The following is a 22,859-nucleotide window of genomic DNA, read 5'->3' as shown; positions in this document are numbered from 1 at the left end:
AAGAAGTGGGTTCGACGCCGTATGAATGGCGGGTGTTGCGCCATGTCAATCAGACCAGCGCAAACCAGATGGCTCCCACATGTGCATACAGTGCATAACTCCCGAGCATTGTCCGTGTTGAGTAAGTATGAGTGTAGCTACCCTTGGCGCCGAGGCGGGCTTCTAGAAGGATGCCATGTCGTGCAATATAGTTGTTTTGTGGTGTACGGCCCTTGGAAATATATGTCAGTCGTATTTACTTGCTGTGTAGAGATCCGGAATTATGGAGTGTTGTAAAGAGTCTTTATGAATCTGAATTGCCTCGGCAACATTGCAACGGTTCTCGTGCCGGAAACCCGGACAAATTTCGGAGCTATCGGGAGCAAGAGTCGGCCATCAATGTCAGAAAAACAAGAATAAGGATGATTATGACGCCCTTTCACTGCATTACTCTTCGAAGGAGTAATAGGATACTTATCACATCCTATTATTGCAGTAAGCCTGGAACCCTTTTCTGCTTGCCATGTGGTAGATGGAGACCAGGAGGTCGCATGGATTTTTAATCAATTTTAATAAGCTTAATTCACACCGACACTGACAGGGGCTGATCCATGTTTTGCTCCCGTCTGGCCATGCCCATCTTTTTCCCTCTTGGGTTCGCTCTTCCCTCCCACGTCATGAGGTTGGACTTGACCTCTCTCCATCTTCCCTTTTCGGAAAGAGACAATAGCCAACCCTTTGTGAAGAATCGATTGCTCTGTGACTATCACCGGCTGATTCTGAAGGATCAACTCTAAACCTCTTACGAGGGGATCCAAACCGCGGTCAGAACGTTATTCGTGGTTCCGACCAATCAGGACGGCAGTAGCTCGTGCCGTCTGGACGCCTCTCCCACAACAGACCACAACAGAAATTGTGCTACTCGGTAGATGTCCGAATGCCCTCGAAGAAAGTCAAAACAATAGTTTCGGTACGCGTATGTTGCCGCCGATAATGTGAATTGCACCAGAAGCAAAAATACGAGGAGATGCCACGATACGAGAGGAAAGATTCGGCGTTGGTCGAGTCAGGAACCCGTTGCCCTGCCCAGTGGTGGTGGAGCCAGCCGCCCGGATTGGGGAAGCAACTCCGTGGTCGGACGGTCCCCGTTCTTGTCAGGGCTGTCATCACCGCGGAGGTGCCCCATCCAGTCCTCCCTCGTTCTCCTTTTGCCCGCACACACTCCCAACGCATTGATTTTATTTTTTTTTTCTCTGCCTGTGAGAATGGTTGGTTGCCCACGTATGGTGTCGCAGATTCGCAACCTGTGTGGCGTGGTTGTGGATCAAAAGGGGATGTGTATGCGATTCTTGTTGAGAGAGACAGAGACAAGGGAAGAGAAAACTCATATATCACGATAATTAAGACGTGGTTACACAAGGCGGAGACATTAATTAACCAAGAATCCTCCGCATTAACTCTTTTTCAAACTCTCCTGCCATCATTCTTCCCTACCTTTCCCTTTCTTATCTACACCCTTCCACAGATTGCATCATTCCATCAATAGCATCCTTCTAATAATCATGGCCGCTCAACAATCCATCACGGTCCCCCACTTGGGTGGCATCGAAGTCGGCTATGCCCTGTCCAACAACAACACCTACGACCCTTCCAAGCCGACCTGCGTGCTCATCAATTCGATGTGCATGACGGTGTCGCTCTACCGCCCCCAGTTCGAGGATGCCGAGTTGACCAGCACCACCAACCTGCTGGCCATCGAGCCGCTTGGCCATGGCGCCACCCGCTGTCTGGCGCCCGCTGCCGAACACTTCACCTACTGGGACTCGGCCATCATGGCCCTGCAAGTGATGGAAAAATTGGGCATCCAGAAGGCCTTTGCCCTGGGAACCAGCCAGGGAGGATGGGTTGTAGCACGCATGGCCCTGTTGGCACCCGATAGGGTTCGTTATTTCACATTCTGATTGTCCCCAAGAAGGGGAGGGGGGGAAATTAACGATCGTATTGACTAACCTCACGTGCTTTTCTTTTTTCTATTGATAGATCCTTGGCATCCTGCCCTTGGGTACTTCCATGGACTACGAATCGGCCGACTCCCGCAGCAAGGATTGCTGGGACCCCGTCACCCTGCTGACCCCGTTCCTGGAGAAATGGTCGAGCGAGACTCCCACCCCGGATTTTGTGGTCGACGATGTGTGGTGCGGGATGGTCGCGGGGATCGGCTTCGGGGCCTCGGCAACGCCCGAGACGACCGACTTCTGGGTGCAGACGCTGAAGCAGGTTTATACCGGGGATGAGGGACGCAAGAAGGTGCGCATGGCCTTGATGTGCCTGTTGACGCGGGACGGGCTGCTTCTGCGGCTGAGAGATGTGCGGTGCCCCGTGTATTGGCTACAGGTGAGTACCCCCCCCAAACAATCTGATAAATTTACATTTGGGAGATGCGTCAGGATGGCTAACGTGTTACAATTCGTACGGCTCAGGGGACGGAGGATTTCCCCTTCAAGACCACGGTCCCCGCAGAACAGATCCAGCGGTTCTCCGCTAGTAAGGAGGCTAAGTTGCAGATGGTGGAGGGAGGGGCCCATTACCTGAATGCCACGCATCCGCGGGAGGTTAACGCGGCGATCCGTGAGATGGTCGCTCGCTACGGTGCCTGAGCGGGCTGCAGGGAAAGCGAGATGAGAAAAATTGGATCTTAGGCTACTACTGTAGGGGGCGCAGATAGATTACGAAGGGTAGTACGATGTTAGTGTCAGGAGAGGATTGGAAGTTGGAACAGTTCAGGAACGAACTGCATGCCAACCTGTGCCAAGTGGGTAGAACAACCCGAATCTGCTAAAGGATTGACACATCGGATGGGGCGACCTCGAGTTAGGGTCTTTCTAGTGGCTTCGACTACTTGGAGCCGGCGCATCCTTGGCCGAAGGTTGAATAAAATGTTAACAAGCCTTGGCCGCCGGCCTGGCTGGTCCAGCCCTAATTAGGACAGTGGAACCTGAACATGTAAATTTTTTGACACTGACAGGCGGCGAACGACAGCTCCATGCCTCCATCAATCCAAGCAGTTCGTTTATTTTGTTTCTCTGTGCTTTTTCCTCTCTCCCCATAGTTCGGTTCGAGGCTACACTAGTTCCTTGTTGACCACGCGGCGTAGATTCCCCCCCCCCAAAGTAAATTTCGCCTGAGCCCATCCTCAAATGTAGCGTTTGTCGGCAGCGTCGGGCAGTGGGTCTTTCACCACAGGTTTTGTCCATGCACGGCTCCCATATTAATAGTGATCGCCTGCCCACCTGAGGTTTCTTCGAGGTCCTCGCTTTCCCCGGCCAGCCATTTTCTTCCCAGGCGTAAGTGGTTATGGCGATGGACGAACAGCGGTGGGCGACCGCCACCACCACCTCAGTGACGGTGCTTGCCTTTCTGTGTGTTGTGCTGCGTATCGTTTCTCGACTGGAACGTAAGCAGAAACTCTGGTGGGATGACTGGATGATTATCTTCTCCATGGTATATACTCTGCAGCGCACTTAGATCCTATCGAAACACACTAACGTACCACACCATGTAGGGGTGGAACTTCGTCGTGGTGGGCTTCATCTATGCCATGATCCACGAAGGCATGGGCGTGCACGCCGACCAACTACCCACCGGACAAGTCATCCTGATCGCCAAATTTTTGGTCGTGGCCGAGATCCTCTACGTCTTCAACCTGGTCTGGACCAAGCTCAGCATTCTGCTGATGTACTACCGCATCTTCCGCTTCGCCTACTTCAAACGCTGGGCCTACATCATCGGCACCTTTGTGATCTGCTGGGTCATCTGCATCACCTTCCTGTTCATCTTCATCTGCGTCCCCGTGCAGAAACTCTGGTATCCGAGTCTCCCCGGCCACTGCATCTCCCAGGTGGGCACCTGGATCGCCAATGCCACCTCGACCATCGCCACCGACCTAGTGATCCTCTTCCTGCCACTCCCCCAAGTCTGGAAGCTGCAGCTCCGCCTGTCCGAGAAGGTGGCCTTGACCATAGCATTTGGCCTCGGGTTCTTGTAAGTCACTCCTACTCCTCAGCATCACTGTCGACATCCAATTCGTCGAATCCACCCCCAAAACTGACAACCACAAACAGCGTGGTCTTTGCCTCGGCCTACCGCTTCAGCGTCCTCTTCTCCTACACCGCCGCCGACAGCTCCTACACCCTGGCCCCGACCGTCGGCTGGACCGCGATCGAGATGTCGGCCGGCATCGTCTCCGCCTGCCTGCCGACCATCCGGCCCGCGCTGCAGCTCGCCGCCCGCACGATGGGCATCCAAGCCGTCATGCCCGCCATCTTCCGGAGCACCGGCCACTCCGCCAACCACCTCTCCTCCAAGTCCGAGGCCACCCAGCTGGGCAGTCGCTTCGCCGCCGGGGATATCCCGCTGTCAACCAATGGCGGCGGAGGGGAGGCCGGGACGTCCTCCAGCCCCGTCGTCCGCCATTCGTTCTACCACCTCCCCGACGAGGGCGAGCTGTCCGAGATCGACAGCGTCCCGCTGAAGATGGAGGTGTCGCTGCGGCCGAAGCATGATCGCGGCCAGACGGTCACGAAGATCCGCGGGCGGACGAGCGTGGCGTCCGGGGAGGACGATCTGTTGCCCTTGCATGGGATCCGGGTGCAGAAGGACTTTAGGCAGGATGGGTAGGGGCTTTCGTTCGGTTTTCTTTGGGGTCATGTTATATAGCGGGGGGCATATTTGGGAGTTTGTAGTCTGTATTTTGGGCATAAATGAGTGGTAGTTTGTTTGTATATAGTGTATAGTAGCTTATTTATCTTACGTGTCTATTATTGGCATGGCATTCCTGAGTGTCAATGCTGAGGCGGTCTTGACTCGGCGGAGCTAGGATTCCACTGAGAAGCTCTACCTTGCTGCAAGTGCCTGTGCCTGACCTTTGCTTTAGCTTTCCTTCATCGAGTAATCTTTTGGTGCTCTATTGTCAATGAGGATTGGATACGAAGAAGGTGATGTAGAAGCCGACGGTAAAGGTTGTGTCTTCTGCAATAGATCCAGAGCCATGCTCTTCTCACATAAACAAAAATGTTCATGCTAAAGAAACATCTCGCCTCAGCTGAAAGACCCGTGCCAACGTCACAAAGACAAGATTGTCAAAGAACGTGGTCACCAACGCCTTGTAAGGTCCGTTGAGCCGAGTCCCGCCGTCAAACAAAGAATGCCATTCCCGTCCGACTTTGTTCTATTACATGCCTTCTAACCCCACCCCCAATCCCTTTATATGTGCAAATCCAAGTTCCCGTGGCTTACATTGTTGCAAAGGCGAAGAGGACGAGTCTACCTATAAAACCCTTCCTCCCCTTCACCCCCCATACCTGACACCTGCACACTCAAACCCAGCAGACAACCCTCCCCAGCTACCTTGTAGACTAAGCACCCCAAGTCACCAACCGTTACCCCCATAGTCCCCGAACCCTTTCCCCCACCCAAAAGATAGCCCACCACCCCAAAGCACCTACCACCAGTACAAATGTCCTACGCAACGCATCCCACCCCCCTCACCTGCATGGTCCGGTGCAACACCCACGCCCACGCGGTCGACGGCTTCTGCGGGCTCTGCCACGGGCCCCCGGCGCCCGGCAGCCCGCTGAAGTGGCACTGCACCGGGTGCAGCGTGGACTTCCACACCGAGTGCTTCCGGCGGTGGATGGACCGCGCCCTGCGCGTGAGTCTGGTGTCGACCTGCCCGAGCTGCCGGTCGCGGTGGGAGATGATCCTTACGGGGCCGGAGGCGAGGATCGAGAGGAATTTTCTGAGTTTTGAGGGTTGAGTTTGGGGTTGTGGGTGTGCTGGAATTTTATGGGGTGCCTGGGTGTATAGGTGGTGGTTGGCTTATGTCAAGTGTGTCGGGTTTACTAGGCAATGAATTGTTTCTTTTGTGATGTTATTCTTGGTTCTTGTACTCTCTAAATCGAGGAAATGGTTGAGAGTCTTGAGTTCATGCCAGTCAAACGTACACTGGCGTTAGTGGATGTGTTTGAGTCATATTGACACTGTCAGCACTAGATTAGACACTATCAATTGCCGAACCAAATTGCGAGCCCCGCTGGTTCTTGTTTGTACAGTGGGGTCGGGCTAGGGGTGAACGGTGGGTCATCGTTCTTCCTTCAGCCTTCTACAACCACCGCCCCGCATTCAAGCATCCTTCGAGGAAGATTACTAGTAGCCTACATTCCTTGCATCCATCATACCGCGGTTGCATACACAAGTGCGGGCTTTGAGTGGAGTTGGAGCCTAGTGACTGACTCTGGCTGGCAATGTGGTAGGTGCACCTTGACCTCCACAGAGGCTATCTTTGCATTGCATGCATAGCTTGCGCGTACTGATACAGAGACCGGCTTGAGTAGAGCAGCTATTTTTGGGCTTGGTTACATATACTTGCTAATACAGGAAAACTTGATGTTACTTATATAGTCAATTATTGACAATAGAAATGATCTAGAAGAACGCAGCTTCGGAGACAACGGTCGCCCAACACGAGGAATGTGCCTGGGGCGCGGTCATCCTTGAAAGCAGACTTCCCAGGTTAATCAATCATCACCAGCGCTGGTGGATTGACTTGAGCCGCCTTCGGTAGACCCGGCGTTGCTAGAACCGGCGTTGCTAGAAACGGCCTCACTAGAACTGGCCTCAGGACTGCCCTCGTTGGACCCGCCTCCGCCGTCTGACGACCCGGTAGGCGTCCCGATCTCACTCCCATCGCTAGATCGACTTTCAGTCTTCAGCGTTTCCCCGGAACCTTCATCCGAACCATAGGACTGCCGGGCAGTAGGAGTCCTGTCGCCGTCGCCGTCGCCGTCCTCGCTGCCGACTTCCAGCTGTGGCGGCTCGAGGCTCAGGTCCGAGTACAGGGCTCCCTGCGTCTTCGGCATCTCCCCGGTCCGGCGCAGCTCATCGTAGACCTCCCGAAGCTTACGTCGGGCCTTGACCGAGAGCGGGTCGCGTTGCAGGCGGAGGTTCTCCTTAATGCTGTAGAGGAGGTCGCCGAACGGCGGCTCGATGTCCAGGTAGCTGTTGTCCTGCGTGGAGACGGCCACCTTCTCGAGCTCGCGCAGCCAGAGCTCCTGCAGCACGCTGCCCCCGATCAGGTCGCGGCAGAGGTTGAGGAAGAGGGTCTCCGTCCAGCAGGCGAAGCTGGGCAGGATCACGTCGCTGCGCCCGGTGTCCTGCAGCCGGTTCTCGCCCTCGCCGCTCAGCACGTAGTCCACGTGCACGGCGCGGGGCCGCCGCAGCGGCGGGTCGCGCGCCTGCCACATGTACACGCTCTTGCGGTAGATCCGCACGGTCAGCTTCGGCTGGTAGGCGGCGGCGTCGTCGTCGTCGTCGCTCGAAGCGGAGCATTCTGATGCCGAGTCAGTGAGATCCCTTGCGGTGCTGGATTCGCGACCGCCACTCACCACAATTCGCTTGACCTCCCCGGGGTAATGGAAGTGAGCTATGTCGGTGGGCGGTTGCTCGTGGCCCGTCATGGTTGGGCAGTCGACGCCATGTGTGCAGCGTTCGAGTCCGTTCTCTTCGAGCGCTTGGTAGGCCTGCTCGATCTGCTTGTCGGGGATGACATAGCCGCTGAAGTCGGGGTAGTCGACTTTCAGGTTGTAGAGCTCGAGGACCGGCGCTCCGAAGACGGTGTATCGGATCTTTTGGGCCTGGAAGCCAGAGACTACCAGCCCGCTGTAATCCATTTTGTACAGATGTTGGAACTCACGGGTGTGTATCTTAGTGTTTATACAACCTGAATCTGGCCAGATGGGTAGGGGGTTGGGACTGGGAACGATACGGCGTTGCTGGGTGATCGAGATGCATTTTATAGATCGGCTGGGGCGTACTTGTCTTTCATGATGGTCTGGGCTTAGAGGGATTTATCTTGCGGTTCGGTCTCGAGACAATGATCCTGTCGTGTTATCCTTGGTTTGGTTGCTAACTCTTTACTCCAGATGGTGGGTTCTGAGATGGAAGTAATGAGAATGATATCTCCGACAGTGAGATATGGCAGACCCATTCTTGCTACTGGGTTATTACCTTTCGAAGTCATCCGTCTCGATCGTCCATGTTTTGTACTATCGTTTTGGCTGAGGATCACGGTAGGCGGATAGCACATTGAAGACAGATAATAGTATCATGGCCGATAGACGCTTCGCATATCACCAACATAGACCTATTATACGGAGGAGAGAAGTAAACAGTACTCCGTAAGTACACTGCCCGCCTGAGGCATCACTATGCATCAGCTCATGGCTCATGCATAACGCATTACTAATGTATTCACACAATCACGGGACGGGACCCTCCCCTCCGCCTCGGCCAGTTCCACCGCCTCCATCAAGCTGTCAACATCATCATCACCACCACCATCCCTCCGTTCAGCTCACCACCACGCAGCTCCATACCGTTCCCGTTCTCATGCTCCACCACCCTCCAAAATGACAGACCTAACCCCAACCCTGCGCGAGCTCCTAAAAAGCAAACCCAATGCCCCGCGCCTCTCGAACGGGCATCATCACCTCTCCACCGAGACGGCGGACGAGTTCCTCAAAGAAGCCTACCGGATTGTACGTCTCGCCCTCACCCAGTTTACCCCAAATCCCCCCTCGAACCCAGCCACTAATCTCCCGCAAGAACAACCACATAACCTCCCTCCTCCACTACCTCCACCGCATCCGCCCATCCTACCTCTCCATCACCAACCACAACCACAACCACAACACCAACAAACCCAAACAAACCAGCCCCTCGACCCCCTCACCCACCGGTAACCTCCCCACCCACCCCACCAAAGATCTAACAGACACCGACCGCACCGAAATCGACACCTCAACCTCCCACCTCCTCCGCCAACTCTCCACCTCCATCTCCACGCTCGCCTCCGCCGAGACCCTGCGCCACGAGACGCGGGCGCAGCTCCTCCGGAAAAAATACGGGAGTCGCATGGGGATCCTGGGCCGGTGGGCGGCTGGCGGCGATGCCCCCGGCGTACACGCGGCGACGCCTGAGCAACGCGCCGAGGAAGCGGCGGAGGAGAACACGAAGCAGCTCCGCGCGGCGGTGCTGTGGTTCCTGCAGCGGAAGTTGGAGGCGGTTGTGGCGGTGCAGCGCGGGATGGTGGAGAAGAGGTTGGAGAGGGTGCGGGAGCGGGAGAGGAGTGTGCTTTATCTGTCGCAGCAGCAGCAGTTACAGCAGCAGCAGCAGCAGCAGCAGGTGGGGAAAGAGGAGGGGGTGCGGGGAGAGCAACGGGGGCTGGGGCACGGCGAGATGATGCTGCCGCCCGGGGAAACGCAGGGCCAGCGGTTGGAAGAGACCGAACTGCACGCCATCGAGGCGCAGCTCTCACCGGAGCAGTTGCTGCTCTTTGCCGAGGAGAATGATGCCATGGTCAAGTACTATGAGGATACGTTGAGTAAGGTCCGGTATGTTGTCTTCCCCCTTCCTTTTGCCCTCGTGGAGCTTCTCGCGGGTGGGATATGTGTCGAGTGGAAGGCTGAGCTAATGTGTGTGATTGTGGGTGTGTGTCGCAGAACCGCCGAGAAATCTCTCCTGGAGATCTCCTCCCTCCAGCAGACCCTCGTCGCCCATCTGTCCACGCAGGAGGAATACATCGGCCAACTGGTCACGGACGCGAGCAACACGCATTCCAACATCGGGCAAGGAAACAAGGAGCTCAAGCGCGCGAGCGAGCGGCGGAGTACCGCGCAGGCGGTGTTTTGGGGCACCGTCGGACTGTGTACGTGGTTGGTGGTATGGGATCTGGTCTTCTAGACTTTCTGGCAAGGGTGGAAGGCAAACTGTACAATAGTGTACAACAACCCATTCTCGTTTTTGGCTTCTTTGCGCATTGGCATTATGATAACCCCTCAATGGTTTATGTCTGTATGTTCTGTATGCTTGGTTTATGATTCAACGAAAAAAGACAACCCGCTTATGACGTCTCCCGCACCACGCTATCCACCGCCTCGGCAAAGTAATCCAGATTATTCGTGTTCAGTCCCGCCATCGAGATGCGGCCGTTCTTCGTCTGTCCCGTTGTTAGTATGTAGCCACCGAAACCGACCCGAAAAGCTTACCATGTAAACATGCCACTTGTCGCGCAGGATCTTCACTTGGCTCTCCGTCAACCCCGTGAAGCTGAACATGCCGATCTGATCTGTGATGTGCTGCCACGAGCCTGGCGTGCCCTTGGCCTCGAGCCTCTCCCGCAGTCCCTTGCGCATCTCCGCGATGCGTCCGCTCATCGTCCGCAGGTCCTCCTCCCACTCGGCGAACAGCGTCTCGTCGTTCAGCACCCGGCTCGCGATGCGCGCGCCGTACGCCGGAGGGTTGGAGATCTCCGACCGCTGGAGGATGGCCAGCTGGGAGGCGATGTTACTGTTGTTGGCCGCGGCCTCGGCGCCGGGCGCGGACACGAAGTGGAAGGCCCCCGTGCGCTGGCCGTACAGGCCAAAATTCTTGGCGAAGGACTGCGCGATGCACAGCTCGAACCCTTGCTCGATGAAGTAGCTCACCGCCCAGGCGTCCCGGCGGAGGTCGCCCGAGGCGAAGCCCTGGTAGGCGCAGTCGAAGAAGGGGAAGTGGTGGCGGTCGCGCATCACGACGGCGACCTCCTTCCACTGGTCCTGGGTGAGGTCGACGCCCGTGGGGTTGTGCGCGCAGGCGTGCAGGAGGATGACGGAGCCGGCGGGGGCGGACCGCAGCGCGCCCAGCATGCCGTCGAAGTCCAGGCCCTTGGTCTTGGCGGAGAAGTAGGGATAGTTGGCGAGGGAGAGGCCGACATTCGTGAAGATCTGGTGGTGGTTGGCCCAGGTGGGGTTGGAGAGGTAGATGGCGGGCTTCGCGGGGTGGAACTTGGCGAGGAAGAGCGCGCCCAGGTGGACGGCGCCTGTGCCGGAGATGGTTTGGAATGTGCAGACCTGATGGGTGGATTATCGTTAGTATGGGATGCTGTTTGTACCGGGTACACCTAAGGGTAGACGAACTCGGTTCTCGCGAATGGCGGGGCTGTCGGCGCCGATCATGAGCTTCTGCGCCGCGCTGGTGTAATCGGCCAACCCCTTGATGGGGAGGTATTCATGGTTGAGGTTGGGGTCGTTGCGAACAAGCTCGTCGGCCTGGGTTTCGTTAGCCGGGATCAAACTCCCAGAGGGAAAAGAACCTTACCTTCTTCACAACGGGCAGGATCCACGGTTTGGCGTTGTTATCGCGATAGGCGCCGATAACGAGATCGACCTTCTTGTCGGAGGGATCTTGGCGGAAGGCCTGAGCGAGACCGAAGAGGGGATCCTCCGGGGCGGCGGGCACGTTGGCCGTAGAGAAGACGGTAGGGCTTGAGGAGCCCATGATGTGTGAAGATAGGGAGGCGAGACGAGAGGTAGCAGTGGAAAGGATGGAGGAAGCTGACGGGGGTTGAAAGGAGGAAGTAGAGGTGGGGATGATGGAGGAGGAAGAAGTGGATGAAGAGGAAGAAGAAGAAGAGGAGGGTGCCATGAGAGCTTTGAAGTATGTCAGAGAGAATGGCCAAACCGGTCACACCACCTGAAGTTTTCTGACTGGTTGGTTGCTGCTTGCGTTCACCGGCAAGCAATTCGACTGGACCGAAACAGATAAATCCCGATGTGGATGATTTGCCCATAAACAAACACGCGAATAAATACTTCAATCGGAGTAAGCTGGACACAGAGCAGGGGAGGGGAGGCCGGCCAGTCGCCGATATTTAAACATCAAATCCGTCGGAGAGCATGGGATAGGATGGTGAAGGGGAGAGGCTCAGCCGAGGATAGATGACGACATGCACATGTGTTTTTTATCTTGCCTTTCCGACTGACTGTCATTAATCTTCCATGTTACTTTGTCTACAAATTCAACATCAGTTTCCAGTACTCTCTGTCCTTCTGTTACAAGTCCATCCGGAGCAAACACCACCCGAACCATGTTCGTTCCAATTGCCCCCCTGTGGTGGTTCTTCAGCACAGCACCCCTCAATCATATGACAACCATCAACAAGACTGATCGCTGCAGGTGAACCTGAAACCTCCGCTTTCATCCACCCCAGCCGCAACATTCCTGCTGCCAATATCCCATTGAGAATTGCCCATTGCATTCTTTCTACCAGTCAATCTTTCTTCCCTCAACTCTCCTATTTTCTCCTCAATCATTCATCCGGACCAACACCGGGGGCAAAGAGAACAGCCACCAGCGTGGCCGACTCCAACCGACACACGCAGGGGTGCCCCGCCCAATCACCGCGGCCTCGAAACCCCGATGTGTCATCCTCTCTTTACCCCACTTACGGGAAGGTTGTCTAGCCCTGCGTGATTTTTTTCTTCGCCCCGTTGAGGGGGCACGTAGTGGTTTATTTTTATACTAAGCTCGATCGCCGATTGAAGAATGAGAATAATTTAACCCCTCATGGGAGGGTGAATTGAAGTCACAAAATTAGCTCATCAGCATCAATTTTTGAGAAAAGATTGACAACATTACACGACCAGTCGCTACAATAATTAAGATAAAATAAAGATATATTGTCTCGAGACTCAGAGCTCAAGATCGCCCGAAGCTCAACTTGGAAGCCCAAACAATCTGTTCAATCCCATTGCAAGCCTCACTCAACTCAGCTTAAGGGACCTTCCGAAGTTCAATCTTAGGAAACACCTTCCTGTTTGTATCCTTGACACCCAGAACAGTACCGTCCCTAACCCAAGCTTGACCCAAACTAGATAGGTCTCCTCACCGGGGAGTCCAATCCAGCCATAACACTTATATTGTTTATACACACAACGAAAAGAACCCAATTGCCCAAATCATTCCAATTTCCAATTCTTGAATTCACACATAACAGTAAAATACTTACTTACAAACTCGAATAACAAGAACCAAACTCCACCACAAACCTCGGAAGAAGAAAGTAGCAAAATCTGCAGTGCCGTCCTACTACCCCATGGGGTTCAAATCCTAGCCTCGCCGGATCCCGGAATCCGAAAAGCAGCTCTCGTTGGAAAACGGCCGGGTACGTAATTTGCGGGCATTCTTCCCCCATCCTCCCCCGGCCGTCACTCTTTCCCCGCAGAATTTCCCCTCACATATTTTGTTCTTTTTCACAGTAAGTTAGGTCAAGGTTAGGTTCGGTGATTCTTTTCGATCCCCCCCCTATTTTTTTTTCCATTCTCCGGGATTAGGGGGCGGGTGTGGCTTAAGCTCGTTACTTGGAACGGTCACGGTGCCATGGGGTGCAACTTGCAAGGTTGGACGGACGGGCCCGGGTTCTGGAGGACGGAACTTCAAGGTTAAGAGGAAGGATACCCGATTTGGAGGGGGGGGGGGAGGGATGCGGGGCCCGGTCAGGGGTAATCTTCTCCAATTACCCGTGACTTAAACGATATTATCCCCTCGGGGCTTTGGGGTAAAACTTGGGAACAGTTGCTGAAGACTTTTGGAGGGGGAGGGGGATTGATCAAGTGAGGGGGTGGTTTGTATATGAGGGGAGGATTCGATTTCTCCACACAGTAAGAAGGTAGTGTCGGGTGAGTCCGCCTCCGCATCGAATTTCCTTTTCTAGCCATCAGCATCAAGGTATCCGTATACACGCTATTGTTCATTGCTATGAGTACCTAGTACTTATACTGAGGCAGTCTCGACCTGATACGATGATCTACACCTACGTATCATCATCCACGACATCGTCCACAGTGAGATTCGATCTCCCATCTTCGATAAAAACGTGTACTGCTATGTACAGCCCAGAATCAATAATCCCTATAACCCAAACAGGAGAATCCCTTCTCAAACGCCGTTTATTGCCCTTGACCATGTAACAACCAACCAAGCATGGTAACGCAGAAGAGAACAAATATTGCAGAAGATGAAGAATAGAGAGAAAGCCGGTAGCAGCCAGGCCGGGCTATGTAACAGCATCCCATGATCGTCATTATCTTTGGCGTTGTCAAGTTGTCGTCATCATCGTTCGTCGCCAATTTCCTGTGCATCTATCTGTGACTGAATGCACAGTATAGCATCAGATGAATGGCGTAAATGAAAGTAAAATTGAAAAGAAAAAAAAATGCCTCGTCTGCGCGCGGTGCTCAAATGGAATATGAAAAACATGTAACATGTACAGACCGAGAAATTCGTGTATGTAGATCGTTAGGTAGTGGCAGGAGCGAGTGTGACCGGTTCTTCCGGTGTCGGCTCGGTCTCATGCGCCCGAGTGCGCACGCGGAAACGCTCGCGCAGCCGTCGCGTCAGACCGCTACGTCGGCGGCGGTGCTCATCACTCTCTTCGGTTGGGTCAGAGGACGAGTCCTGGCGAGTCGCCTCTTCCCGGACGCTGCGCAGCGCTGCGAGACGCTCCTCGACACTGGCATCGCGCATACGGCGGGCGTTCAGCGTGTTATGGAGATAACTGCTCAGTCGACGGTGGCGGTGCTGGTGACTGTTGCCCTCGGGCGCTGCGGGCGTAGAACTGGCCGTCTCGGGAGCTGTTTCCGCGTGGCTATCGCCCGTGTCTGGCCCTTCTTCACCGTCGGGCTGAGCGGGGTTGAGATCGATACGACTAAAGCATTCGTTAGTACGGTTTCACAGTTATGTTCGAGGTGTTCAGAGAACATACCAAAGCGGGCAGGTGCCAGACACGTTCACCAACCAGGGATCAATACACTCCGGGTGGAATTGATGGTTGCACGGAAGCACGCGCAGATCTTGGCCCTTAACGAAGTCGTCCGTGCAGATTGGGCAGGCAAAGTTCGGGTAATCCGTGGTCGTTCCCGCATCGGGGGCAGTGCTGCGTGGCTCGTCCGTGGAATGCGGCGCAGCCACCGGCATCTCCTGAGAATGAGGCGATACCGGAGCAGAGACCTCATCCGTCGTGTTCGTATTCGCAGGCATGGTCGTCGTCTCACCTCTCTCCTCTAGAGTCTCACGAGACTGCGCCTCGGGTCCCATAGCCATCTCGACATCCCCCTTGGCTGCATCGGTCTTGCCGCCTTGGTCGTTGTTGTCCCCGAATTTGACGATCGGGATCGTGTCAAGCATGGCTCGTGCTATGCCTCTTGCTCGACTCTGTCGCGGTCGTCCCGCCGTATGCCGTGGCCCATAGCGCTCAGGGTGGCGATGGGCGCGGACTGCTCCGGTAATGATGATGGCGAGAAAGAGCGCCGTGATAATACCGGTGATTGTGTACAAAATGATCATCGCTATTCACGGGTGTCAGTCACGAGCATGAGTCAAGGAACTCAGACACATACCAGTGTTCGGGCTGTCGCCGGTCGACCCGACCTGGTTGTTCGTGTTCGAAGCTATGAACGACATGTTGGTGGACTTAGGATAGATGGTAGATGAGCCGTCCCCGAAGGAGGTAAGCTGTGTAGAAAGCTGCTTAGACCCGGGCGGGTTCAACACAGTGAAAACGTTGTCGTACTGGCTGGCGGATGAGACGGAAGGTGAGTACGTGCAGTGAGTTGCAGATGCACTGTACAGGATCACCGCGACTGCCTTCTGCGCGTTGAGGACGTAGTTCACAGTGTCACTGGCACCTAAGTTGCCGGAATATGCAGAAGCGTCGCAGCTGATGACAGCGATATCCTGGCTACTTAAAGACCGAGAATTGGTGGCGTCTACGTCCAACAAGCTACCCGTGATGGGGAAATTCTAGGTCGGGTCAGTCCATCGGAGTCCCCGGAATACGCACATGGTCGTATATCTCAACATTCTTGAGGCGGAGACGGCTTACTGTAAGTTCCGACTCGGTGAGATTGACCAAGGCCTGGGTCAGCGGAGCTAAGGTTACGGATGCGGACGGCACGAGTTGAGAGCTGTTCAACAGGTATCTATAGTCTCCGATCCAGGAGAGGTCTGCCGAGTTGTTGGACGGCTTCACCGTCCAGTCGGCCGAGGTATCTGCAGCGACAATGGGCGAGAGAAGAAGTAAGAGGATGGAGAAGATCAAAACGAGGAGAGGGGAAGAGGCTAGAAGAAAAGAAGAAGAAGAGGGAGAAGAAGAAAGTGGGTGGTGACGGGGAGGACCCATCGGCGAATCACTTCGTTAGCGATGAATGATGCTGGAGAATGGCCGGGTGTTCCCCACAGTGACGAGGCGAACGGAGACGGCGGAGAATATTGGAAGTATGGGGATGGGAGGGGGATGGCCGGCGATCATCGGCCACGGGGCAATGAGTAAGTGATGATGTTGGTGATCACAGGAGGAGGATAAAAACTGGGCGTAAAAGGCTCCAGGGTCCGAACAGGTACCGCTGGCCCAACCAGGGTGATATCACTCCGTGCAGGATCGGTTGATCGTCGGCGGCTACAGTTGGGTAAAGATGGAGGGTGGGAGGTGGTGGGAAGTGGTGAGAAGTCGAAGGAACGGGAGGGTGGGTGAAGATCTCACAGGCGGGCAGGTACTGGTACAACAAGAGAAGAGCTGAGAAAATTGGGAAAGTGAGGGAAGATGCCGCAGTGGTGGATTGGATCAATACCAAGGGAATTGAAACAGCGGGGACTAGAATAAGTCCCGAATTCGGGACGAAGTGAGGACTAGAGATTGGGAGAAAGGGTGGAGAGAGAGAGAGAGAGAGAGAGGGTGGGGGGTGGGAGGTAAGAAGTGATGAGAATAGTAATAATGTAATGGATGTTGCGGGCCTGAAGTGGGAACAATAAGGCAAGTGAGTTGAGTTGAGAGTACGGAGTACTAGTCTAAGTATCAGTAGGTTTGAATTGACTAGTTTAGTAGCTGATGGGTGATGCAGTGCCCAGTTGATGGTAGATGCTGGAACCGACGGATGGAACTGGGAGGGCGGCGGGAAGACAGGCTGGGGCTTGCGATTGGATTACTAGCACTTTAGTCTGTCTGCACCGGACAACTATCAACCTGGATCAAGCACCAGCCGAACACTTCCGGTGGGTTGTTCGTCGTCAGTCAGTCAGTCAGTCGGTTGTCAATCAAGTCAGTCAGGCTGACAATAATCAATACGCATGTCATAAAGAAAGTCGTTTACTGCCTTTAAGAACCATCGGCATCATCAGCCATCAGTCTGATCTGTCCGCTGCATCGCCCCATAAATCTGCGGTTGATGAATCATCGCGATACGAACCAGAGACTTGGTTGTCCATTGACTGAGCCGCGCAAGCGCCAGTGCCATGGATCGGCTCGACCATTACGGCAGGCCTGAAGTCGATGGATGGGATGGACGGATGATGGACGGATGAGCGACAGATTACTCACCCCGAAAAAAAAAGAGGCAGGGCAATATCAGAAACGATCTGATTGCTGGAGGCATCTGTCCGTGATGGTTGAAAGTGGATCCGCAAGCCGGGATAAGATAAGCAAGACTGACTGACTGGGTGGCTCTGGCTCTCGGTCGAGATTGTTTCAGTCCAGGCCTAGAGCAATTGATTTTCCTTCCATCGGCCATTGTGGTCCTATGAGTTCGAAATCATCACTTTGCCAAACGCATTACAATTGTTGGGTGACCCCTTCCAATCGATCGGATATGTAAATCGAAAGCAAGAGCAAGAGCAAAAGCAAAAAAAGCAATAAGAGTACGAAAAGAGTGCACTGGGCACTGGGGGTGTGCGGGGATGGCAGGGCTTGGCTCGCCCGCCGATCCTCTCTTCAATCTCTTTTCCACTTGCTTTCTGAGGTTCTGAGCTTCTTCCTCCATCAAAGTAAGCACCTCCAACCAACCATTATCGTGATAGACTATCATCAATTCGGGTAATGCAGTGAGGCGGGTTGGAGAACGATGAATTCTTTCTATCAAAGGCCAGATAGACTTTAGCAATGTCTGTTCTGGATGGCTCTACCGAAAATCTTCGACCACGAAAAGTCTTTATACCTATAAATCATTATAAGGCACAAGAACACCTGACCGCATTGCATCATCCGTAAGGAAGTCTCTTCTATTTATCTCACCCAGCATCGAATCCGTAGCACAAAGCGACACGTACTTGGGACAGATCTACACAACTCTACCACAATCAACTCAACAACACTCACCGGACGCATGGGCCCCGGAAGGATTGTTTGCTTTCTGTTTCGGTTTTACCTGGCTTTCTCCCAATTTCCCTTTTGCTCTTCCCTTTCCCCCCAACCCCGTATTTTCCAACGTGGTCTCGCGTCATCCAGCCAGAATGGATTATTGTTTCCTTCCTTCGAAAACCAACCCTCTGACCTGCATAGGCAGATCAATTCATTATTGGCTGTAATGAATCGATGGGTTTTGGTTACATCTACACTCTTTCCTTCAATCTAGAACTCTAGATCCCCCCCCGCGCAGGCTTTTCTTTCGAGACTTAGTTATTGAGGTGGCTGACTAAGACCCCTTCCCCCCCTCGGGAATATTGCCTTCCTTAATCAACACCAGTAAGCCCGGTAGATGGTCAATAACAGCGGGCACCCTATTGAGGAAGGTCTGCTGCGACGCGTGACTGTCATGTCTTTTTTTGTCGCTCATGCATCAATACATCTCCGGTGAATCTCCGCGCCCTTTTCATCCATCCTTCCATGTGGAGAGGATGTGCCCGTCCAACCCCCCCCCCCCTCCTTGTCGAGCACAGCACCGAGACACAACACACCCGAAACTCCGAAATCGGAGCGTGCTTATCATCCTGTTGTGGAGAAAAGAGAGTGAGGCCAGACCAGACTGGGAACGGCTGAAGGCCAGTGAGGGAAGGGCGCACGTAATGTACATAAAAGTCAACTCCGATTATGCTGTGTTGGTTTTGTGCAACTCTCTTAAAACCTCCGTACTAGTTAGTCATGATCCGATCTGACACCCGAAACAGGCCCGGGGAAGGGGGGGGATTTGTACTGTAGCCTGTAGCTTATCCAGCTGGGAGGGAGTTTGGGGGAAAGAATACCCTCAGTCATCAACTACGACCTACGACTCTCGGCCCATAATGACGGAGATAAATAGTCGTCTTACCGTATTGCTCATCTAGCTTGCAAACTGCAAAGGAACCCTCAAGCCGCGGCACCCCCTTTTCCTAACATACTGCATTAGCAACATTAGCATCGGGTCAAGGTAATATGGATATCAGTGCCGCACCCCCCCCCCGACAAACCCGAAATTTAGCTAATCGAGGCTAGGGCCGGATCGAAGCATCAATGGTCCTACCTACCTATGTTGTCCTGGCGTGGATCAGGTACTGCAACTTCATGTCCAGTGAATGCTAGGGATATGAACAACGGTGGCTATAACAGACAAGACTAATTCACCCGCCTCACTCCCTACACACACACCAAAGTACTCCGGATCCCGCGCGCACGCAAAGTGCATCGCAAGCTACTCCGAGGTAGGAAAGAGCGAAGAAAAAGGGCATTGCCCGGGACTAGTGAGGGTCTCGAGCAGGGATGTGCAAATTGTGTGGTGTATAGTCTAAGGGAATAGAGATGAAAAAGTGCCAATGGGGGGCGTTTGCCACTTGACTGCAACGTCTCGGGGATTTCTCAATCCGATGCGAGGGTGCACTGGGTGCATTGATTGACGAAGTGAGCTTCTCCCCTCCCCATTCCCCTCCCCCTGCGGAACCATACCCAGCTGGGATATACTGACAGGGCACAGGGCATAGGGCACATGCCTCCCCGCCTACCGTACCTATGGGAGGAGAGGCGAGCTACCTACAGAGTCTATGCGTGTCGTTTGACCCCAGACCATTGGTACTGTACTTTCGCACACAGTGCTGAAGGTCACGACCCTCAATGCCCCGACAGGCCCTTCATGATTCAGGACGCAGCTGGCTCACTTGGAGACGCGCCGCTGGCTGGGCTGGCTGGCTGGCTGGATCGCAGCCCTCCCTGCACTAGCCACTGATCTTCTTTTCAATGCTACGGTGCGACGGAGACCACTGTGTGATGTGTGCTACCACCTGTAAGATGCTTTGCAGCTGACATCCATGTTCACCTGGAGACTAAGCTTTGACATCCTGGTTGCATATTGTCAAGGTGGTTCCGGGACGATCAAGACAAGTGAAAGGACGATAGGGGGAGGTGAGTGACTGACTGCTCCAATGGAATCTGCGAAGGAGCAGTAGTACTTATCTGTAGCCAAGTCGCTTGTCTGCTTAGAGAAGACACTGTGGTTAGCCCTTGTGTGATATATCGAGTGCATACATGAGTTGCGCCCTGATATGAATTTTCACCAAGTTGCCCATTTTATCTGTTGGGATGATCAGCGGGCTCCCCAATAAATGTGGAGGGCTCCAACCCAATACTTATATTCGTGTATGGGGGGATTGTCCTTTGCTGCATCAGAGCTCAGCTATGAGAAACTCACCTAATTTACCTGCGCCAGCCGGAGTACATCTGAAGGAGGCATCCGTATATAACTTACAGGTAGTTACACCTACGGTCTATGTTGACGTTGACACCATCCATGCACGGCCCAACAGGGCAACAGGTGAAATGTGTCTAGGAAGATCCAGCCATCCTGCATGCGCACACGAAACTGACAGGTCGAGGATGCTCAGGGGAAAGTCCCAATCAGACAGGGCCACTCAGGCAGTGAGAAAGCTGCTCGAGCCGAATCTGTTGTGCCTTCTCGCTAGGGAATGTTGTATCACACCCATGCTCCCCACAAATTTGCCATAGTGACTACTCTAGTAATAGCTACCGACTGCCGGCATCGATGGCACAGTACTCCCGTACTTTGTGTATCCCAGCAAATTGTCTGCTCGGCGGGCTGGACTACCCAAGTAAGCGCATACACCAGCCCCAAAAGGCAACTATGTGCACCGACAGATATACTATATTCGGCTGCACATATAAGGGGGGGGGGAAGAAAGATGAGGAGGCGTGCGGCGACAAGGCGATTGAGCCCGGTCGCGACTTAAGGTCCGCAATATAGGGATGACTTTCGACCGCGCTTATTCATGGAGTAGATATTATCGGGGACGGCAGTCAAAGAGGATGATGCCGTACTGCCGTATTACCGATCGAAGCCGTGATCAACTGGTGGTATGCCATCTATCTTGGTCTAAGCAGAATGGGGTGATGGAGGTGGAGGTGGAGGTGGAGGTGGTAGTGATGCTGAATGGAGGAAGAAGAAGAGGAGGAGGAGGAGGGGGGAGAAGAGAAATCTGGATTGGTGGATGGAGCCGGGTCTCGACCTTCACCGCGGCGTGGGCCCGTGACAGCAACACTTGGTCCGTGTGTTCCGTCCCGGCCTGTGTCTGTCTTTCTGTCTGTCTGTCTCTTTCACACACACACACACACATATACACTCTCACTCTCGATCTCCCTCTCTCCCTCTTGCTGACCGACCCCCTCCCCTTGCTGTCGGTTTCCCCCCTCCCTACCTCGTTCCAATCTATCTTAGTGCATTGGATTCGATTGATTCCCAGGCGGGACTGATGATAACAATTACTATAAGATTGTTCTTCGAACAACACAGTTGATTTCCATGTCATGAATGACCCGAGTTGCTGGGAACTCGATATTTTTTTTTTTGGGGGCGGTCGGGTCGCCGGGATGCAACACCACCAATCCCCTCTTGTTTATTTGTTTTCGCCTCATGAATTTGTTTTTTCCCCCTTCTAGTTTGAACGGAGTATCCCATAGAGATCGACCGTCCCTACATGGGTATCTAGTCTTGCCTCCAGTGCTACACACTGTGAATGATTGTCCAGCACCAGTATGGAGTAAGTACTCCATGCTCGTATCAGTTCGTAACTCAAAAATGGTTCACGGAATGGTAGAAATCCTTCCGGTTGTATCCTACCAATACCCCAAGCGGTGGTTGATTATCAGTATGCTCGCTCGGGAGAAGGACCAGAATGGTGTCTGATTCCCTCAATAAAGGGTGACCTGAATATTCACTCTGGTGACAGTGTCAGACGGGCGATTAAACACAGATGACCGTTGCTCTGAAGGTCTCGATGGTGAATGAATGGCGAGGGTGGATAGGAGGACAGATTTAGGCAATATTAACCCAGGTCAATCAAAATAAATTAAGCTCATTTCGAATCGATTATTTCTCGCTCCCTGTGTGCTGCGAGTGCCTGGAGGTGCTCTGCTCCTTCCTTCCATAGGGGGAGTCAATCCGAAAATGTTTGATCCATGCATGCATACGACCGGCGTTGGTCCATATACAGCTCACTCATCCAGGCAGTTGGCCTCCCCGGGAATGACTCGGTAGCGGTAGCAGTAGCAGTGCTTGGATGGAGTTACCTTTCAAACTCTGTGGATTAATCACTGATCCATTGCCTCTCATCCTCATGATCGGACTACAGTAAGATCACCACCCAACCTTTCCCCCTTAAGATACAAACGGCGAAGAAGAAAGGGCCAGGGCGCGCGCCATCCTAGGTGGGACCCAAATTAGGAGCCAACGACGACGCTCAGAGGAGGGGGTAGGCCCTTCAGCCAGGGCCTGGAATAGTAATCCATCCATCCTCCAGCGCATTTCCGCTTCTGCTACCCCTGCTGGAGGCCTCGAACACGCGGGTGGCGCGTTATTGGTTCAAAGGAGCTAGGGAGGCGTGCCAGCTCTTTTTTTTGTTCCCTGCTTAAGGGGGGGGGTCAGTTTTGCGCTGCCGACGAGGCCGAGGCTCCCATCGACTTCAAAGCGCCTATTGCCCAATCCAGCAATGATAGCTCGGGGCCCCGGTCAGATGTTCTCACACGGTCGGAAGTACGGCCTCGACATAGTTTCTCCTTCTCTTGCTGTCTCTGTCTCTCTCACTCCCTCTCTCTCTCTCTCTCTCTCTCTCTCTGTGTGTGTAAATATGTATATGTGTGTGGGTGTGTAGGTGTTTAGGTGTATAATTACTTCAAATTTCATCTTGCGGGGTGGAAAGGGGGGCTCCCCAACTTAGAAGTAATGGCGGAGGCAAGAGGCGCGACTCTTAAGGAACTT

General features: G+C 53.8%; 8 protein-coding genes across 8 annotated transcripts; 5 read left to right on the top strand and 3 right to left on the bottom strand.

The window, feature by feature from the left end:
- The first annotated feature begins 1,132 nt into the window (after positions 1-1,132).
- On the top strand, positions 1,133-2,970 carry BO86DRAFT_445088 (alpha/beta fold hydrolase). The gene is made up of 3 exons (XM_025676419.1): positions 1,133-1,919; positions 2,020-2,373; positions 2,460-2,970. The coding sequence occupies exons 1-3, from the start codon at positions 1,542-1,544 to the stop codon at positions 2,634-2,636; spliced, it is 909 nt and encodes a 302-aa protein (XP_025532488.1). The 5' UTR covers positions 1,133-1,541; the 3' UTR covers positions 2,637-2,970.
- Positions 2,971-3,339: 369 nt separating this feature from the next.
- Positions 3,340-4,657, top strand: BO86DRAFT_431969 (uncharacterized protein; the record flags this gene model as incomplete). Its single annotated transcript, XM_025675777.1, has 3 exons — positions 3,340-3,480; positions 3,542-4,020; positions 4,101-4,657. The coding sequence occupies 3 exons, from the start codon at positions 3,340-3,342 to the stop codon at positions 4,654-4,656; spliced, it is 1,176 nt and encodes a 391-aa protein (XP_025532487.1).
- An 837-nt stretch (positions 4,658-5,494) lies between these two features.
- BO86DRAFT_395215 (uncharacterized protein) lies at positions 5,495-5,794 on the top strand (the record flags this gene model as incomplete). Its single annotated transcript, XM_025673285.1, has 1 exon — positions 5,495-5,794. The coding sequence occupies one exon, from the start codon at positions 5,495-5,497 to the stop codon at positions 5,792-5,794; it is 300 nt and encodes a 99-aa protein (XP_025532486.1).
- A 760-nt stretch (positions 5,795-6,554) lies between these two features.
- BO86DRAFT_395214 (uncharacterized protein) lies at positions 6,555-7,706 on the bottom strand (the record flags this gene model as incomplete). Its single annotated transcript, XM_025673284.1, has 1 exon — positions 6,555-7,706. One exon carries the CDS (start codon positions 7,704-7,706, stop codon positions 6,555-6,557), a length of 1,152 nt encoding a protein of 383 aa, XP_025532485.1.
- A 738-nt stretch (positions 7,707-8,444) lies between these two features.
- BO86DRAFT_395213 (putative SNARE protein (Ufe1)) lies at positions 8,445-9,777 on the top strand (the record flags this gene model as incomplete). The annotated part of the gene is made up of 2 exons (XM_025673283.1): positions 8,445-8,573; positions 8,641-9,777. 2 exons carry the CDS (start codon positions 8,445-8,447, stop codon positions 9,775-9,777), a joined length of 1,266 nt encoding a protein of 421 aa, XP_025532484.1.
- A 47-nt stretch (positions 9,778-9,824) lies between these two features.
- On the bottom strand, positions 9,825-11,681 carry BO86DRAFT_385428 (aspartate aminotransferase). The gene is made up of 4 exons (XM_025671102.1): positions 11,173-11,681; positions 10,992-11,123; positions 10,083-10,925; positions 9,825-10,033 (listed from the first exon to the last, which is right to left on the bottom strand). The coding sequence occupies exons 1-4, from the start codon at positions 11,497-11,499 to the stop codon at positions 9,938-9,940; spliced, it is 1,398 nt and encodes a 465-aa protein (XP_025532483.1). The 5' UTR covers positions 11,500-11,681; the 3' UTR covers positions 9,825-9,937.
- A 140-nt stretch (positions 11,682-11,821) lies between these two features.
- Positions 11,822-12,393, top strand: BO86DRAFT_385427 (uncharacterized protein). Its single transcript, XM_025671101.1, has 2 exons — positions 11,822-11,943; positions 12,031-12,393. Exons 1-2 carry the CDS (start codon positions 11,853-11,855, stop codon positions 12,315-12,317), a joined length of 378 nt encoding a protein of 125 aa, XP_025532482.1. The 5' UTR covers positions 11,822-11,852; the 3' UTR covers positions 12,318-12,393.
- Positions 12,394-13,987: 1,594 nt separating this feature from the next.
- Positions 13,988-16,400, bottom strand: BO86DRAFT_114970 (RING-H2 finger protein). The gene is made up of 4 exons (XM_025665959.1): positions 15,737-16,400; positions 15,252-15,654; positions 14,618-15,200; positions 13,988-14,560 (listed from the first exon to the last, which is right to left on the bottom strand). The coding sequence occupies exons 1-4, from the start codon at positions 16,031-16,033 to the stop codon at positions 14,152-14,154; spliced, it is 1,692 nt and encodes a 563-aa protein (XP_025532481.1). The 5' UTR covers positions 16,034-16,400; the 3' UTR covers positions 13,988-14,151.
- Between the last annotated feature and the right edge of the window lie 6,459 nt (positions 16,401-22,859).

This window comes from Aspergillus japonicus (assembly GCF_003184785.1).
Source record: "Aspergillus japonicus CBS 114.51 unplaced genomic scaffold BO86scaffold_3, whole genome shotgun sequence".
Lineage (NCBI taxonomy): Eukaryota > Fungi > Ascomycota > Eurotiomycetes > Eurotiales > Aspergillaceae > Aspergillus > Aspergillus japonicus.
Note: the sequence above shows the minus strand (reverse complement) of the source record. Positions and strands in the feature narration are given on the sequence as shown.

Bases quoted from the DNA above. Each gene is read 5' to 3' on its own strand.
- BO86DRAFT_385428 (XM_025671102.1), bottom strand. From the start codon at position 11,499: ATGGCACCCTCCTCTTCTTCTTCTTCCTCTTCATCCACTTCTTCCTCC. The intron at 11,124-11,172 runs GTAAGGTTCTTT...AACGAAACCCAG, and splicing joins TCCTGCCCGTTGTGAAGAAG to GCCGACGAGCTTGTTCGCAA. The intron at 10,034-10,082 runs GTAAGCTTTTCG...ACAACGGGACAG, and splicing joins ACAAGTGGCATGTTTACATG to ACGAAGAACGGCCGCATCTC.
- BO86DRAFT_445088 (XM_025676419.1), top strand. From the start codon at position 1,542: ATGGCCGCTCAACAATCCATCACGGTCCCCCACTTGGGTGGCATCGAA. The intron at 1,920-2,019 runs GTTCGTTATTTC...TTCTATTGATAG, and splicing joins CCCTGTTGGCACCCGATAGG to ATCCTTGGCATCCTGCCCTT. The intron at 2,374-2,459 runs GTGAGTACCCCC...CGTACGGCTCAG, and splicing joins GCCCCGTGTATTGGCTACAG to GGGACGGAGGATTTCCCCTT.
- BO86DRAFT_385427 (XM_025671101.1), top strand. From the start codon at position 11,853: ATGTTACTTTGTCTACAAATTCAACATCAGTTTCCAGTACTCTCTGTC. The intron at 11,944-12,030 runs GTTCGTTCCAAT...TGATCGCTGCAG, and splicing joins GCAAACACCACCCGAACCAT to GTGAACCTGAAACCTCCGCT.
- BO86DRAFT_114970 (XM_025665959.1), bottom strand. From the start codon at position 16,033: ATGGGTCCTCCCCGTCACCACCCACTTTCTTCTTCTCCCTCTTCTTCT. The intron at 15,655-15,736 runs GTAAGCCGTCTC...GACCCGACCTAG, and splicing joins TCACCGAGTCGGAACTTACA to AATTTCCCCATCACGGGTAG. The intron at 15,201-15,251 runs GTATGTGTCTGA...ACCCGTGAATAG, and splicing joins CGGCGACAGCCCGAACACTG to CGATGATCATTTTGTACACA.